The 19,671-nt window shown below is 36.8% G+C and overlaps 1 protein-coding gene across 1 annotated transcript; it reads left to right on the forward strand.

Moving 5' to 3' along the window:
• The first annotated feature begins 12,816 nt into the window (after window positions 1–12,816).
• Window positions 12,817–18,589, forward strand: LOC133308367 (uncharacterized). Its single transcript, XM_061508989.1, has 6 exons — window positions 12,817–12,935; window positions 13,069–13,105; window positions 13,916–14,268; window positions 17,299–17,457; window positions 17,552–17,660; window positions 18,133–18,589. The coding sequence occupies exons 1-6, from the start codon at window positions 12,855–12,857 to the stop codon at window positions 18,348–18,350; spliced, it is 957 nt and encodes a 318-aa protein (XP_061364973.1). The 5' UTR covers window positions 12,817–12,854; the 3' UTR covers window positions 18,351–18,589.
• Window positions 18,590–19,671: the final 1,082 nt, after the last annotated feature.

A 19,671-nucleotide genomic window follows, 5' to 3' on the forward strand; every position in this document is an offset into this window, starting at 1 on the left:
CCCAAATTTCAATATCATCTGGTATCACCACATGTGATCATCCGTAGCGTAAGGTCGCATTTGCGAACCATCTCTGATTGACCAATTCATTCTCACTAATTGGGTTATCTTACATATAGAGCCTATAATTTCTTTTGAAAAGTTTGCTAATCTAGTTAGTGTAACATCTCGAGCGCTGATGAGGGCGGGGAGTGATCACCGGTGCGAAAGGGCATGGACAAGGAGCGGCTCCTGACAGGCTTCCAGCGGGGGGTTACATGCATGAATGAATAGAATCGACACCCGAAAGAGAGGGATTCCAAAGACTGTGCAGGTGTGAGACTGCACAGTTTGGGATAGCTTATAAGAATTAATTAGTACTACCTATACTAACAAGACGCATCTGCTTTTCGGTAACCCGAAATGGAAGAACTCCACAGTTAAGCGTGCTTGACTTGGAGCAATTCTGGGATGGGTGACCTCTTGGGAAGTTTTCCCAGGTAGTGTGCAAGTGAGGAAAAAGCACACTGAAAAGTCTCGTGTTAGTATGTGGGGATAGTTGTTGATTCTTGAAGCGGTCGGGCGTTACAAGTGGTATCAGAGCAGGGCCTCTCTTCCAGTACGGTGTGGTTCAAGGACGAACCAGGCGGAAGCTGGTGGGAATGTAACATCCCGAGCGCTTATGAGGGCGGGGAGTGATCGTCGGAGCGAAAGGGCATGGACAAGGAGCAACTCCTGACAGGCTTCCAGCGGGGGGTTACCTGCATGAATGAATCGAATCGACACCCGAAAGAGAGGGATTCCAAAGACTGTGCAGGTGTGAGACTGCACAGTTTGGGATAGCTTATAAGAATTAATTGGTACTACCTATACTAACAAGATGCATCTGCTTTTCGGTAGCCCGAAAAGGAAGAACTCCACAGTTAAGCGTGCTTAACTTGGAGCAATTCTGGGATAGGTGACCTCCTGGGAAGTTTTCCCAGGAAGTGTGCGAGTGAGGAAAAAGCACACTGAAAAGTCTCGTGTTAGTATGTGGGGATAGTCGTTGATTCTTGAAGCGACCAGGCGTTACAGTTAGCTTGTCAATAATATCCACGCGGATCCCATCCAGTCCAATTCAATTTGTGCCTCACCGACACATATCACTCTCTGACACATTTCATCCAGTAATTATCCTTCAATTGAGTTTTAATCCTGCGAACTCTAGAACTTTCGTCATTAAATCTTTTTCAGTACCACTTATCACATGGTCTTACTTTGTTATACAATCAAGTTTTCTAAACATCTTAGTCCACATTAAATACCATTTCGGTATTTCAGCAGTTCATCAGTGCAATGTCACTGATTAGTCATATAGTTTACGCTCATGGTAATTTCATTCTCAGAGGGAATAATTTCCATTTACGGCCTTTAGCCCCAGGTTGTACATATATGTATTTCTACCCATGTTTTTAATACAGGAACGTGCAACTCCCTTTTGTACCCAATACAGAACAGGCACCTTTTATGTACCTTAATATCGCATCTAACCTTACAGTTTTACTAACTTCCACCAAACACATTGGCATCAATTTCCCAACACATTTCATTGTTACCTAATGGACCACACATTACAGTTTATATATCATATTGGCTATTTCAAAGCCTTCAACTACGAATCCACTCATGAATTCTATATACCAGGCCATACCTATAAGTTACATTAATTATTCATTTCTTCATTAACTTAGCCATCTCAAGGCTTAACATACAATCCATCAACGATTTTGACATTAAAGGCACCATGCCTAAGATTTCCACCAACAACTATGTTTACATATCATTCCATACTCAAGTTATAAATTTCACATATATATTACATTCCTGTATACCTCAATTTCATAATCATTACATTTACCATTAATGTACCGTTCAAATGTATCATATCATATCTCTTGCAGACAAGTCTCATCATATAGGGATTTTCAAAACCTACTTATCCTGTCATATGGAAATAAATCCATCACTGTCATTACTTTTAAAATTCGACATCGGTGGATATACAAATCTCTCAGAATATTCCAGGTTACTACAAGCACATGACCATATATCATAGTACCTAGCCAAAACAACATCAACATTGTGCATTTTCAACATATTCTCACCATAAGTTGCATATACAATATGCAATACTCCATAAGTCACTCTACCAGTAAAGGAGAGCTACCAACCTTTTATTTAACCAATTGCAATTCCAATTGCCAGCTATTATTACATATTCGTACTTGACTCCATCACAATTAACCTTTCATTAAAGGCTAACAGGTCACCGCCTTAACTTAAAATCCCAATCATCACTAGCCTTCCTAGAAGGACATATACTCAATCTGTCAATGCTTAATCAAGCTATTACTTCTTTCACATAGGGCGAGAATCCCATCAAACTTCACAACCGCACTTGAAGCCGAAAATTATTTCGTCATACTTAATCAACACACATAACAGTGTGCTTCAAAATTCATACCTCAGAGAATACCTCCTCATTATGCCTCACATCCTATATCCAATTTGACATATTATATTCCACTTACAAGTACATGACATCACATCTTGCATTATTCACATGGTATGATCTCAGTTGTGCACTTACATACGACATCTCTCTTATACCAGTCATCTCATCAATTTAGGATACTTACAAGGATCATAGTCCTTATAGAGGATAATAATAGTCTCCGGAAACGTAATCTGCACAGAGAAAACAACAGTCTCATTCTCTGGGTACATAAGCCGCACAGAGAAAATAACATCAAGTCATATAGTGTGCACCCAGTGCATAGGGGAATCCATATTTATAATATATTTGTATATAACGGCAAAATGTGTTTTGTATAAACACATGAGGCTACCCTCATTATAGGAACAATGGTATACTAAACATATTTCACATATGCATAATTCACTATGACTTCCTGGGTATGTTCCTTTCCACTAATAATCCACACATGAAGTCATACCTACAATTTTACATTAGTTCTTTCGCTAACCACGTAATTTCACAATCTATTGCACATTAGCTCTTCCACTAACCATGCCAATTTTAATTTCTATTGCACATCAGCTCTTCCACTAACCATGCAATTTTAGTTTCTATTGCACATTAGCTCTTCCACTAACCATGCAAATTTCAGTTTCTAATGCACATTAGCTATTCCACTATTGCACATTAGCTCTTCCACTAACCATGCAATTTCAAACTCAACAGCACATTAGCTTTTACACTAATAATGCCATTTTTCAACTCAATAGCACATTAGCTCTTACACTAATCATGCCAATTTTTCAACTCAATAGCACATTAGCTCTTACACCAATCATGCCATTCTAAATACTATTGCACATTAGTTCATACACTAATTGTACAATTTCACATTAAATTGTACATTAGCTCTTTCACTAATCATACAATCTCTTTCCTTTAATGGTACCTTAGCTTATTCATTAATCCTAACATTTTCACTTTGTTGTTGTGAAGCAATAGGTCACATTAATTAGACTAACATGAAGTTTATCGATTTTAACATACATTAATTCTTTTACAAACATTATATACTTCAGGCAAGTATATTCACATAATATACTAGATGAACAATTAGAAGAGAAGTATTTCTTCAATTCATACCTTTTTCCAGTCTGAGGGTTTCCCCCTCTATTCAATGACTATAGGGTATATATTTGATTTCCCTCCTGAGGTTTTGCAGTCACTCGGACCATTGCAGCTAGCTCCGCCCTAGTAGTACACTCATTAGCAAAATGGCATAGCTTGCCACATTTAAAACACACATTTTGTTTATACCAACAGGTTCCTCTGTGGATCTTCCCACATGTATCGCACTTAGACCAAGGAACTTCACTTTTATCAGTATTTTCACTCTTAGGGGCTCCACCTCTCTTGAACCTATCAGCAGATTGCTTCACAAGTAGACCTTTACCCTTATTATTTTTTCGGGAAGAATTAGAACTAGCAGTTTTCTTGACCTCATTATCCTTGATAGCAGTAGATTTAGGATACCTACCATAAACAGTCTCCACTCTCTTGCATTGGGTAATCAGATCGGCAAAATTTCTCACTACAGTATTAGATATACGCTTTACGATCTTCTCATTCAGTCCCCTTTGAAATTTAGCAGCTAAGAATTATGGGGTAGGTAGAGTCCCACCATAATTTGCATACTTGACCAATTCATTGAACTTGGCCACATAAGCATCCACAGATAACGAACCTTGAGCTAATCGATCAAACTCACCTTGTTTAGCTTCACGGACATCCCTGGGAAAATATTCCTCATGAAATAAGTCTTCAAATAAGGTCCAAGTAATTTCTTGCCCCTGAATCAGGAAAGGTCTAGACATATTGCACCACCATTCATGGGCATCTCCCTCCAACATGTATACAGAATACCTCAGCTTCTGAGGATCCTGACATCTCATCACTTGAAATATTTTATCCATCCCCTGTAACCAAGTAGTGACCATTTTTGGGTCCTTAGACCCCAGAAAAGTAGGAGGTTTGTGTTTTCGGAAAGAAATCAGTCTTCTCTCCTCAGCATCTCCTCCACCAAACTGTTCAACAACAACAGTATCCTGACTAGCATCATCAGCGCGATGGCTAGCTCCCCTTTCTCCCTGCTGGGAAGTAACATTAGGTGTAGGCATATGAGTCACTGTCGTTGTGAGTGGAGGAGAATCAGCTCTCCTATTTGCATTCCTCTCTACTCTCATCTCAGTCATGAAGGTTTGAAGGAAATCTTGATTCACTTTCATTAGATTTTCTGTCATAGTCCTATTTGCAGTCGTCTCGGTCTGTAGAGCAGTCAATACTGCCGCTACAGGATCAGGCAGAGGAGGATCTGTATTTGGTGTCTCGCGGTTTCCATGAAGCCTTCTCATGATGACTGCACACGTAACACAAAGGAATGGGTTGATCAGACCCATACTGAGAGATCACATATGCAAGAATCATAAAAAGTCTACAACCAACTACATAACACTGAACACAACCATACAATAATCAGAGTTCCCTAAGAAACTGTTCAGATACCATAAAATGTAACACCCCATTACCGGACCGGTGTGTTATCATCAAATATGATATTAAGCGCAGTTACAACCACAGTAGTTATTTGTAATTACGGAAAAACTTTTTCTTTTTAACCTCGTTTGTACCTTTAAAATAACTGTGATCATAACTCAAAACTTATTGCGGAATTATGAATGCCATAGCTTAATACCATACAACTTACATTTAAAGATGCTAAGTGGTTCCCATAAACCAACAAAGCTTATAACTTATTTTATTCATGTTCGGTACTAAATGCCTTAACCTTTTTATTTACTTTAACAATTTTATACCTCTCAAATGATTCTCCTTCCTTAATATGTCATCGATTTCTTTGTTAGCTTCACGTCGGTTTAAACCGCGCTCAATTTGGAGCACCGTAGCTCAAGTTATGAATTTCCTAAGAAAGTTATGCTGAACCCGCAGATTCCGGGGCGAACAGCACTAAACCGGCGCGAATGGCGCCACTAAAAAGAAAGTTTCCAGAATTTCGGCGCGATTAGCGCCACCACGGTGCTAATAGCGCCAGGGGTCTGGAGATAGACCACAAAATAAGATAATTTGACCTATTTTACCCATAACTTGAGTTATACTCATCCAATTTACACAATCTTAGTCTCATTGGAAAGCTAAAAGAAAGATCTATAACTTCCAAGAAGGCCAAGGGGTCCAATTTTATCATATGGGATATGAAAATTGGTAGCACCTTGTTTATATTTTCAACAATTACCAATTTTTCCAATCTTGTACCTAATAAATTATCCTCTCAATATTTACTTAACTGTTTCATAGCTCAACACATTCAATAGGTCATTGACCCTTCTATCAATTATACACTTCCATCAAATATTCTTTACACAACTAATTCTTAAACATAATTCCAGTGGCATGGACATCCCCCATGCTCACCCATATCCAAAATGATAAAATGAGGCGTATACAATTGGATTCCCAAATACAACTAAGAATCAAGGGACTTAGGATTAAATATGAACAACAAAAGCATGGTAAATACAACTACATGCAATACCATGTTCATATACTAAGTCCTCTACACAATGAATGTTCACAAAATATAGAAATCACTCAAAATGACATATGAATCTCATGCATCAAATCTATCTCCTCCAAGATGCCATGCTCTCCATATGCACATCATCCTCAACTCATCCACTAAGCGGGCCTCTTGCCCGAAGATCCTTCATGCTCACTATAACCTGAAATGATGTCCCCAAACGCAGGGTGAGATATACAAATATATCTCAGTAAACCAAGGGTACTAGAGGATCACTCCACCCCATGGCTCACTCAATGCGCAACAAATAACATCATGTAAAATGCATAACATACAAAATCACACACAACTGGGCTCACATCCAAGAACATCCATACAAGGATTCTGTTCAAGGACCCCATCATATAACTCCCGGAAAGCTTCCTGGCGCCTCTCCCATGGATGAGACGACCCCATGGCAAAACCCAACTGGAACTCCTCATAAGCCCTATCCAGCGGAAGTCCCACGTTTGAATCATCCTGGTACCGCTCCCAGAGTCTGCCCTACGGCAGAACCCGATCGAAATCCCCAAAGGATATCTTCAGCGGAAGTCCAAACCAACACACATCTACTGGCCAGAGATCACACAATTTCACACATAACATGCTCCAAGCATGTCACACAATCAAGCAATAATGCATGAACATACATATTCACACCATGTCAAAAAGCACAAAATCCAACCACAACCTTCCACTAGGTGAGGTGGAGCACACAAGGGATTAAAACCCAAGTTCCAAAAGTTTACCTCAAGTCCAAGAGCAATGCTCCACACGTAAGCTCCAAGCTTAGTTCGTTTCTATCGCGTCCGTGAGAGGCAACCTATATGATCAAACACAATGACCATCAACCAATTGCAAACAACCAATCAATTGCTCAATAATATAATTAAACATGACCCTCTAGGCCCAATGGCCAACGTCCATGGAATTCACCTATCTCAACCACATTACTCAGCAAACTTACTCACCAACCCAACAATTATTCACTAACACATCAACCATTGCCTAAACCATATTTTCACATCATTTTTCCTCCAACCACATCATGGTTCAAAATTCTCAAGAGGCATAACCCAAGATTTTCAATTCAATTTAACACTAACATATACCATGCAATCCTGTTAGTAATTTATATCAATGCTCTATAATTCAATTATCCAATCCCACATCCATGTTTTTTCACAAAATCATCAATATCAACTCCAATTTTCACTAAGTTACAATTTTCCAAATCACAATAACTTTTATTGCATCAATCATCATCATTTATCATTCTAAGCATTTAATTCCAAAGGAAACATTCCATTTAATGCTTCTAACTACCATAACTCAACTTACAACTTCAAAACCCTCATCAATTTTATGATCTCCATGAAAACTTGAAGAGAATGGGAAAACTTACCACCAATAGCTTCCAATGGTCCTAAGGAATGATCTTCAAGCAATGAATCAACCCAAAAGTCACCAAAAATTCTCCAAAATTCCAATATTTTCGTGGCTGTTTTAGGGGTATAACTCCTCACACAATGATTCCCACAAGATGCACTCTACATGAAAGTTACTCACAAGAGTGTGGCTCGAAAAGGGAGTTAGAAATAAAAAGCTCAAATTGTCCTAACCATGGAGAAGAAGCTCGTGAGGGAGAAGGAGAGATGAGAGAGAAAAGTGAGGAAAATCTGATTTTTGAGTCACTTAACCACTTAAGTCACTTAAGTGGGTCCCACATGTCACTTGACTTTCTTAAATCACCTCATTTAACCCACAAATTCATAACCTACGTATTTTCTCGTTCACGTCATATTTTTATTTCCTAAAAATACTTTTCATAATTTCGCGCTTAACGGTACAATTATACTGCAGTATTTTACACCGAAAAAGTCATTTTTCATCAAATTTTCTGAAACTTGCCTATCCACTGGATTTTTCGTCCTGAATCCATTTTCGGCATTATTTTTGTCATTTGAGATCTTCTACTCAATTTTTTCATGCCTAGGGATATGTGTTTGGTAAATTACCATTTTGCCCTTGTACGTATTTTGGCCCTAATGTCAGAATTTTCACTAATCCTTCCCTTTCAATTCACATTATCATATATAATCATACATTTAAAAATATGAGGTTTTATAATCCCCATATCTTTCATATCGAATTTACTTTTAAGTAATTGTGTACTAGCTTTAATCATTTGATTATTACTACCCATGATCAATATGTCGTCTACATAAAGACAGACAATGGAAAATCCTTTTCAGTATTTCGAACATAGACACATTTGTCACATTCATTTATTCGAAACCCATTTGATAACATAACTTTGTCAAATTTCGCATGCCATTGTTTTGGAGCTTGTTTTAACCCGTAAAGGGATTTTATTAAGCGACAAACTTTCCGTTCTTGTCCTGGAACAACGAAACCTTCAGGTTGTTCTAAATATATCTCTTCTTCCAGGTCACCGTTTAAGAAGGCGGTTTTAACATCCATTTGATGAATTTCTAATCCATTCAATGCAGCTACCGCGATCAACATCCTGATGGATGTGATCCTTGTAATAGGTGAATAAGTATCGAAATAGTCGAGACCTTCACGTTGCATGTAGCCTTTTACCACAAGCCTAGCTTTATATTTATCAATAGTGCCATTTTCTTTCAATTTTTTTGAATACCCACTTACTTCCTAAAGGCTTATTGCCAGAAGGAAGGTTTACCAAATCCCAATTGTGGTTGGACAAGATAGACTCTATCTCACTATTAATAGTCTCTTTCCAGAATGGTCCTTCTGGGGACGTTATAGTTTCCTTATATATCTGAGGCTCATTTTCTAATAAATACGTCATAAAATCAGGTCTAAAGGATGAGGCTGTCCTTTGCCTCTTGCTACGTCTAGGTTCATCTTCTACATCCTCTACAGGATCAATATTAGTTGTAGCATCCCGAGGTATCATAATGTGGTCATCATTATTACCACTTGATTCATGTACTTTATTATACGGAAATATGTCTTCAAAGAACGTAATTTCCCTTGACTCTATAACCGTATTAACGTGTATATCTGAGACATCAGATTTATAAACTAGAAATCGATAGGCACTATTATTAAGTGCATAACCGATGAAAACACAATCCACGGTTTTAGATCCGATTTTCAACCTTTTAGGTTTAGGAACCGCAACCTTAACCAAGCCCCCCCCCCACACTCTAAAGTATTTCAAGGATGGTTTCTTTCCTTTCCATATGTCGTATGGTATGTTGTTTGTCTTTTTGTGAGGCATTCTATTAATAATGTAATTAGCCGTCAAAATGGCTTCCCCCCCATAAATTTTGTGGTAAACTGGACGTAATTAACATAACATTCATCATTTCTTTCAATGTTTGATTTTTCCTTTCTGTAATCCCATTTGATTGCGGTGAATATGGAGGTGTTTCCTGGTGTATGATACTAGACTCTATACAGAATTCCTCGAAGGGGCCATCGTATTCTCCCCCACGATCGCTCCTTACCATTTTAATTTTATTGTTAAGTTGATTTTCAACTTCACTTTTATATTGCTTAAAAGCAATAATAGCTTCATCTTTACTATTAAGTAAGTACACATAACAATACCTACTGCAATCATCAATAAATGTAATAAAGTATTTTTTATTACCCCTAGATGGTGTAGATTTCATGTCACATATATCAGTATATATTAAATCTAACAACTCAGTTGATCTTTCAATCGATTTAAAAGGTAATTTTGAAAATTTTGATTCAACACATACTTGACACTTTTTATTAATACATTCAAATTTAGATAGTAAATCTAAATGACTTAAATTCTTAATTGATTTTAAATTAACGTATCCTAATCTATTATGCCATAAATTAGAAGACTCAAGCAAGTAAACAGAAGTAGTAGTGTTATTAATATTATTGGAATTGTTTACAGTCATCACATTCAGTTTGAAAAGGCCCTCACTAAGGTAACCCTTTCCTACATACACATCATTCTTAGTACGTACAAACTTATCAGAAGCAAATACAAGTTTAAAGTCATTCTTGCTTAACAGAGATCCAGAAACTAGGTTCTTGCGAATATCAGGCACATGGAGCACATCATTGAGTGTCACTATCTTTCCAGATGTCATCTTTAAAGCCACTTTACCCACACCTTCAACTTTCAAAGTAGATGAGTTACCCATATAAAGCTTCTCATCATTATCAGCAATATCAACCATGTTGGCTTGAGTGGTCTTTTTCTTCTTATTGAACTTTTGTGGCTTCCTCTGATCTTTCTTTTGTTCCTTCTTACAATCCCTTACACGGTGGCCAGGATTCCCACAATTGTAGCAGTTGCCTTTGAACTTTTTGCCCTTTCCTTGCTTAGCATTTCCGTCTTCAGAATATTTCCTCTTCTTTGACTTTGATTCCTCTTCAACTACATTAGCCTTAGAGACCATAGGATTGTTGTCATTCCTCTTATCAGAGATCTTATTATCTTCTTCTATCCTCGATCTCATAATCGGATCTTCAAGTGACAGTTCCTTGCGCTTATGCTTGACATAATTTTTGAAGTCTTTCCAAGAATTCGATAATTTTTCTATGAAAGCAGCAACTTGGAAAGACTCACTGAGAGACATTCCTTCTACATGAATTTCATGCACAATCACTTGAAGTTCCTCAACTTGACTCACGACAGATTTGGAGTCTTGTATCTTGAAGTCCAAGAATCTGCCAACTATGAATTTCTTTAAGGCAGCATCCTCAGTTTTATACTTCTTGTCCAGACTATCCCAAAGTTCCTTACTACTCTTCAGGGTACAGTACACATTATACAATGTGTTGTCTAGACCATTGTGAATATAGTTTCGGCAAAGGAAGTCGGAATGCTTCCATGCATCAATAGCAGCAACCTTATCCTTGTCAGGTTGTTCTCCCTCATCCAACTTAGGAGCATCTTCCTTGAGAAAACGTTCCAGACTCAAAGTTGTCAAATAGAACAACATCTTCTGTTGTCAACGTTTGAAATTAGTCTCATTCAATTTTTCTGGTTGGTCAGCATGCATTGGAACAGAGGCAGTAAGATTTGCAACGTTTGTACTTGCACTAGCCATTTTTGTTATATAAACAGAATCTGAAATTAATCACACATGAATTAATCACACAGTAAATAAAAACAGAAACAATATATAAAATAAGAAACAGAATATACTGATCATAGGTTCAAAACACCAATTTGTCTTAAGATTGTTATTGAAGACAGTGGGTGATATTATATCACTAAGAGGTTTGAACCCATGTAAAAAACAGAAGAGATAAATGATCAGAATTATCACTGTGCAATAATGAAAAAATTAGAACAGACTTACTTGTTTTCAGTAGTATGGAACAGACAGATGAAGAATGAATGCAGAATTAGGAATTAAATCCGAGCCCACAGAACGTGTCTCCTTAAGACAATTTGCCCCCTCACTGATGCCAAATGTTTTTGGACACTTGTCTCCCAAGATAGAATGGATTTCGTTTGAAGAGTGGCGGCACTACCAGTCAACAGCCCAAACGAACGCAACAATATGCCTGAGGGATTACACCGGAGGAAGAACAAAAATATGCAAAACCGGAGGAAGGAAAAATCCGGCAGAGTTTCAGTGCCAAAATCGGATCGAATTTCTGCGGGTCAGTGTCTATTTATAAATACTGACCGGTCACGATGAATCGCCGCCGCCGATGAACCGCCGTGACTTACGGTCGCGAACGGAGACTGGTTCGACGAACGGGTACAACCAGTGACTGGTCCGGTGAGCAGACACAACCGGTGACCGGTTCTCGAAAGGTAAGAATCGGTTCAGTTCAAAAATGCTCAAAAAACCGGCGGGTATAAATGTTTGGGTTTGAGAATTGGAGGGAGGCAACGAATAGTCATAGGAGCATTTTGGACAAAAAATTAAAAAATTATTTAATAAAAAAATATTTTTAATTTAACACATCGAATCGAACCGGACGGCAACGCGCGCGCGTGGTGGACCTAAGCTCACCTAGCTCCTCTCCCTCCACAAAATGTGTAGTGACTCAAGGCACAATTTAGGAGGAGAGAGCTTATAAACTCATCCACCTCCTACTAGTTGTCCAATGTGAGACTTTTTAAACCCACACACCCCTTCAACTTCTCTTCTCTCTTTTCTTCCTTAATTCACTTCTTATTCATAACCAATAGATTGTCTTCATAAATTCCAACAAGAAAAGATAGACGAAAGGGGATGAATAAATCAACTTACCAATAATGAAAATATTCAACAATCTTTTTTTTATTTTATTTTTATACAATGAAAACATTGTTTAATGACTTTAATCTAGTATGAAAGTGATGCGTACGCGCATATGGCAATTGTCATTTGTCAAAGTCACTGAAGAGAAGTGAAATCTTTCAAAAAAAAAAAAAGTCACTGAAGTGAATTTGGGGTTTGACGGGAACTACCACAAAAACGAGGGGATAACGAATATGGTGGTGTACTATTTTCTTAGCAATTTCAATTATGATGACACTTTAGGAAGTTTCCTGGACCTCTTTCTTGGACCCTTTTTCAGCTTAAATTCGCATGGTTTGAATTTGACCAATATTTAATAATTGTTGTTTTTCTTAGTTCTTCAACTCAAAGGCGCTCTGCTCTCTCTCTCCCTCTGCATTCCCATCTTTGCACACTCTGATTCAATTTTTTTTCTATATTCTCTTCTTTGCTCATCATCATGCTTCATTTACGGTTGTTTCGCCTTTGCTCTATTCACGCCAGATCTAACCAAGCTCCCATTCTGCAAGAAACCTACAAGGTGTTTTGTAAAATCCCGAACGTCACTTTTTTTTTTTTTTTCTGCATAATTTTTGTCACTTTTTTATGCGTTTGACTGTAATATCTTATTTAATTTTCCCTCCTTACAACAAGGTTCAAATACTTTCTTTCAGGGGTATAAAGCGACTGGCTTTCGCTCATTATCTACAGGTGTGTTGAATTTCATCTTAATTATTTATTTATTTATTTTTGTCGTTTTTAATTTGCTTTACATTTGAATTACCATCAACGTCATCGAGAGAGGATTACGATTGTTTTTATATTATTGCAAAATCATTATTTTCAAATGAATACATGGACGTAAATAATGTTATGTAGCAGACTAGTTATATTGTTAAATTTAAGGAAATTACGCGTGCAACACCGATAACGTTTATTTAGTGGTATTAGTCAAATAATTCACATTAATATGCATAGGGTGTTTACAAATCGAAAACTATCACAATTTTTGAAGTAGTGTAGTAGACTTATTTTCAAAATCATTAATATTCTTTTCACAATTTCTTTCTTTTGCCTAAAGTAATATGAAATAATTGAAGTAGTAGACTAGTTCTATTGTTAAATTTATGGAAATTGCGAATGCAACTCCTACAAACGTTTATATAGTAGTATTAGAGTAAAACAATTCATACTAATGTTTATTTTTTATGATATTTTGTGCTCTATTGATGTGTATAGTTCTAGACAAATGGAAAACTATCACACAACTTAAGATTTAAGTTAAAATTGGCAATCACAATCTACTTGCTTTCTACCAATTTCACACTACACTTTATGAGAAAAAATTTCATATTTATGTTTGAAACTACAATCACAACTACTTACAACTTTAAAGGCTAAACATGACCTTGACCTTAAATTTCTTGCAAAATAACATATTTTTAGGGAAAACCCATTTTCCATTTTCCAATTTATTTTCTGAAACGCAGGGACATCCTCTTTCTTTCTCTCTGTGTGTAGATTCAGTGAAAATGGATTCAAAACAGATTCTGGAAAACGAAAGTCCCGTTTCATACCAGAACGTCATCGTGATGAGGCACGGCGACCGCATGGATAACTTCGAGCCCTTGTGGGCATCCACGGCGGCGCGGCCGTGGGATCCGCCCCTGGCCCAAGCGGGTCGGATTCGGGCTTTCCAAACGGGTCGAAGGCTGCGACAGAGTCTCGGGTTCCCGATCCATAGGGTCTTTGTGTCCCCCTTCCTCCGCTGCGTTCAGACCGCCGCCGGAGTCGTCGTCGCTCTCTCCGCCATCGACGACGGTCCCGGCACTGCCACTGGCGACGGCGTTCCAATCGACGCTTCAAAAGTCAAGGTCAGAAATCAGTTGATTACTAACTCTTGTTAACTATTAATCAGACAATGATGTTTTGTTGAAAATGGTAATTATTAGTTTAAAAAAAAAATTAATATCTCTCATGTTAAGTCGTAGGAGATATTTTTATGTGTCTGGCAATATTTTCTTTTGTTCTGCTTTTCTTCTCATATGTTCCACATATTTTTTTCGTATATAGGAAATGTTTTATTTCTGCCAAATATCATATCTTAAAAAAAATCATAAACTAAAGTTACTGTTTTTTTTTTTTTTTTTGGGTTGAAATTCTATTTAAACTGATATTCTAGTTATTCATATTCAGTGGGTTATTAGATAAATAGATGAATAAAATCCAGATTTTGATTGGAGTTTTAATATTTATAGATTTTACATGAGATATGTTGCTAACTTGCTAAACATTCAAAGAGGCTTGATATTCTAGTTAATTTGATATTTCTTGTCATCCTTTCTCTTGAATAGTTACAATTTTGTTTTGCGATAAATCAGCGACGGGTTTTTAGATAGATGAAGAAACTAGATATTTTTATAGGAATTTTACTATAAATAGATTTAGCAGTGATTTGTTAATATACACTGTCACACTCACTGTTTGATTTTAATCTACAAGGAGTGGTTGAAGGGTACCAAAGATAATAGTATTTCTAACCTAGGTTAGTGGTGGAAACTGTTAGGGGTGTGTAAAAGAAACAAAAAAACTGAACTAAATTGCGAAGTGAACCAAATTGTTTTTAATATAATTGATTTTTGAAAACAAGTTCAAGAATCAAACAGTTTTATCTCTTTATTTCTTTAATTTTTCTTTTCTTTTCAGAATAAATTCGACCCAAACTGGTTTCAAATCGAATCGAATCGGTTTCGAACCGAACTGAACCGTTTTCAAATCAAATCGAACCTGTTTCCAATCGAACTGAACCGTTTAAACTAATTTGGTTCAATTCTTCAAAAAATTCAGTTCAATTCAATTCATGCACACCTCTAAAAGCTGTGTAGTGTCACTTGAATTATGACCCTTGGGCAAAATGGTTTGGTTTTATTTATAGCGTTGTAGACTTTTTGGATCAGTTCAGTGTTGCTTTAAAAATGGGGTAAACTAATCAAATTGACTCTTAGGAATGAAACTCTAATATGGTATGCGTATTGTTGGCCTTGCTAACATTTATACAAGAATTGCGCAAGTATACGCAGCCACAAGTAATATAGTGTCTATAAGTCCTGGTTATTGTTCCCACAAAGATCTTTTGGCGAAAATTTCAAAAACACAAAGTGCAATTGCTTAAACTGAAATTCTGAAAAGAAACATAAAAGCAAAACTAATCTAAAATAGCACTGACCACGTTACTCTATTTTTTAGAATTTTCTGAATTAATTTCTTGAACTAAAAGATGAAAAATAGTAGGAAAGCAATTCAAGTATCTGATGTAAAATGATTTTTATATAAGAAAAAATGTAAAACAGAATCATGATTAAAAATTTAAAAATCAAAGGAGAAGAAAAGTGAGTTGGTGAAAATGTTTAGAAAAATAGGTTGGGCTTTGGTTTACCTTTCTTACAGCATTGGATTGACTGCTAATTATAGATTGCTTGATTTTTAATTCACATTTAACAGATCACTCTTGTTGATTTTAATCTCTTAAAATCATTTTATCCCAAACCTTCATTTACACATCTCTGCGCTAAATGATGTAAGGACTCGTGCATTTCAAGTCCAAAGTTACATGGTGGTTGCCTCATCTCTAAGTGACAGCTCTTGAATAATCTCTTATTCAAGTTCATGTGCTTAATGCATTTCCAGAATTAGTCACCTCTCGATGACTTCTTCCTAACACAACATCTATCATCAGGCCTCAATGATAGAATATTTAAATACAAAGCATGGCATTAAACAAATGAGAATAAAAAATTAACAAAAGTAATTAACAATCAACCATCACTGAGGTTTGACCCAACCTTCAAAGGTTTAGCTCATACCCATAAGAGTTCAGCTACAAACAGCAAACAAAATTCAAAAGGAAATTACAACTAACAACCGGAAATTACGAGGCAGAAGCTATATCCAAAAAATAGCTCTGCTACAGTGCTCAGAAAAATTACAAAGAAAAAATAAAAATCTCAAGATCAGAACAGACACAATGAGAAAATTAAAAGACGAAGAGAAAAAAAAATGCCTACAATGCTTTTCTCCTCTCCTTTATAGTTGATGCTCCCACATGCAGAGACGATTCACACCTCAGCTAGCACGTGTGCTACACGCTCTTCCCAATCATGCGATTCCTTTGCAAAGGCAGTAACAGCACTCCAAAAATTGCTTCAGCCAACACTCCTAACAAACTCCAGCTCACCCAATCAGTTACGGGTAGTGTTTGGCATTTTCTGTTTCAATCAAAATGGCTAGGGTCAGTGTTTTGGTTGAATCGCTCACTTAAGGGACTATGGGTGAGGGCTAAGGCTCGATGGATACCAAGATTAAAGACTCGGTGTGGCTTGGTGGTTTGGTTGTAAAAAGAAATCAAGAGTGGAAAGCTTGGGGTTATGGTTAGATGGGAGTGGGTTGGTTCACAGAGTGAGGGTTAGGGTTCGCAAGTCTCAGACTTTGTTTTCACGCTGCTGTGTCTTTCTTTCTTCCTTCTTTCTTTTCTTTTTCTTTCTTCAACTGGGCTCTTTTGCCTTGCCTTACAAAATCCAGCCCACTTCTTTTCTTCTTATCTTTTCTCTTCTTTTCTTTCTTCCTTCTTTGCTTTGGAAAGTATTAAGACGTGGGCCTGAAAACAAAATGAAGCCCATTAGCACTTAAATCAATAACCCTTCAACTCAATGTAATTGGGGTATCTATTAACATAAGGAGTATTATTTTTTTACATTTTCATATAAGAAACCATATGTTTTAAGTCTCATTTCATGGACTTATCACGTATTTGATGATCTTATTGACTTACAAATACTGATCGCTTGTGTAAATGACTCAGCCTTTTAAGATGCGAAAAATCCTCTCCCTCACTTCCACAATTGCAGGTCTCTGTTGAGTATGGATTATGTGAAATGATGAACAGGGAAGCTATCCGTCTCGATGTTGCCCCTAAAGATGGAAATTGGGGTTTTGATATATCAGAGCGTGAAGCCATGCTCCCAGCTGGGACAGTGGATAATAACGTAGCAAGGGTATATAAAGAGGTATAGAGGACTTTATATTAATTTTATTGTGAAAATATGCATGCAAACATTATATTGGAGCTGATGAAAACTATTTTTGCGGGATAAACTTCAGTTGCCACTGTGGGAAGAGCCAGTTTTGCAAACAAGGGCTAGATATCAGCAAATAATTAAGGACCTTGCAGATAAATATCCTAATGAGAACTTGCTGCTTGTTACACATGGTAAAAAATTCAATTCCTTGTCCGTTTAACTGTTAAAGAGATCCTTTTTGGTGTAGATATCTTTATATCGCCAATGAGGATTAGCATACCTGGTCAAATCTTATGCCCACGCTAGTTGTGACTTGGGTTTGATTCTCTAGTTTCTTTCTTTAGTAAATGATTTGTTATTTCATTATAAATCCTGGTTGAGGTTGGTGATTTTCCATGGTTGCAAAGGGGCATACCTTCCCCTAATCTAAACTTTTTTTCTAATAAAAAAGATATCTTTGTATCTGAAAAGGCACCCTGTAACAATGATGTTGGGTGCTACCCTTTTCCTCCTTGGTTGCACGAATAGATGGGGAAAAAAAATTAAAATAAAACAACCAAGAACATGAAATTGTTTGTTAGACAAATGGAGAAGCTGCCTTCTATTTGAAGTGTTCAATAGAGTTTTCCCAAGTTGAATTGTAATTGAAATGAACCTTTGCAGGGGAAGGAGTTGGGGTGGCTCTTTCTTCATTCAAAAAGAATGCTGCGGTAAATGAAGTGCAGTACTGTGCATATGTTGAACTTAGACGTCCTATTGTCAAGAAAGAGGACTCAGTTACTGCTGGAGAGTTCGATGTACTCACTCAAAGTGGTCAAACTGGTGTAATCTATTTCCTCCCACGTCCTTTGAGCAATGACATTAATCAAACTTCATCATGACCAAGCAGCATATACAAAGGTATCAGAGAGTGACGAGAACTAGAGAGGAATTGTGGAGTGAAAGATCAGAATGATGTGTAATGAATTGAACTGAATTGTTTAAAATTGAGTGCAGCATATATATACACTGTGATCTGTTACAATTACTAATCACATAACAAATAGCTAATAATATGGGCTAACTGAAGTGTATCTAAGTGGAGGAATTCATGAACTCAATACTTTTAAGATTTTAGATTGTGGCATGGTATTGGATCTACTTGATATGATTGGTTTAGTTTAATCCATTGGTGGTTATCTTATGCCATGGTCTCCATCGTGACTCTATTATATTTTATGTTCTGTAGTTTCCAGCAAATTGAGAGGAAGGAATGGGCATCACTTTGTGTCTCGGCCGAAATTCCTCTTCTTTGTCCCTGGCCCCACACATTCCCATGCTTTATTTAATAACATAACACAAAACAATAATCCTGTCAAGTTCAACCTATCTCATTACCTAAAATGATGATTGCAAAGTCTCAATATAGAGCACATTTCAGTGTTACGAGACTATCTACTACGGAAAAAAAAGGAGTTACAGGTAAAAATAACCACCGTAAAGGTAAGGGTAGTATTAATGGGTTGTTTTTTGTCATATTTGACACACACACAAAAAGTACCTAATGCTTAGTACTCTCGTAACACTGAAAATATTTTCCTTGGCTCTCGTTACCGGAACTTATCACACAATTTAATCTAGCACTTCACATGCACATGTAAATGATTGAACACCTGATCTTCAAGACATTCACTTTAAAAGCATGTCTCCTTTTTTCCTCACGAAGATCATTCCCTCAAACATTGAAATTTATCTCTTACAGAAGTATTGATACTTCATATCGAGATCCTTAATCCTTTAGACAGGCAACCCCATCATTCCCCATCACTAGGGTGTAAATGGGCCCGACTGGCCTGGTCCGGCCTACAGCTTGACCTATATTTGGCCTGGCCTAACCTAGTCTTTCTGAAAAATAGAGTGTGCTTACATTTATAGGAAAGCTTTTTAACAAATAGACTATAGGCCAATTTTATCAAGCCTGACCTAAAGCCTTGTAAGCTGGTCTATTTAATTTTTAAAAATAATATAATATATTTTAAAATAATTTTTTAAAGTAATTATATTTCCTTCTTATTTTCCCCATTTCTTAGACTCTATTCCTTTCTGCTATACATTCTAAAGCTGCGGTATTATATTGACTCTTTCTTGTTTGTCATTTTTTATTTCTTATGAGAAATGTAAATGTATGCATGAATGGAACTTCATTTGCTCTGTACAATTATT

The sequence above is a fragment of the Gastrolobium bilobum genome, unplaced genomic scaffold (genome assembly GCF_033153095.1).
Source record: "Gastrolobium bilobum isolate Gb01-03AN ecotype WA unplaced genomic scaffold, APGP_CSIRO_Gbil_v1 utg1298, whole genome shotgun sequence".
In the NCBI taxonomy this organism is placed as follows: domain Eukaryota; kingdom Viridiplantae; phylum Streptophyta; class Magnoliopsida; order Fabales; family Fabaceae; genus Gastrolobium; species Gastrolobium bilobum.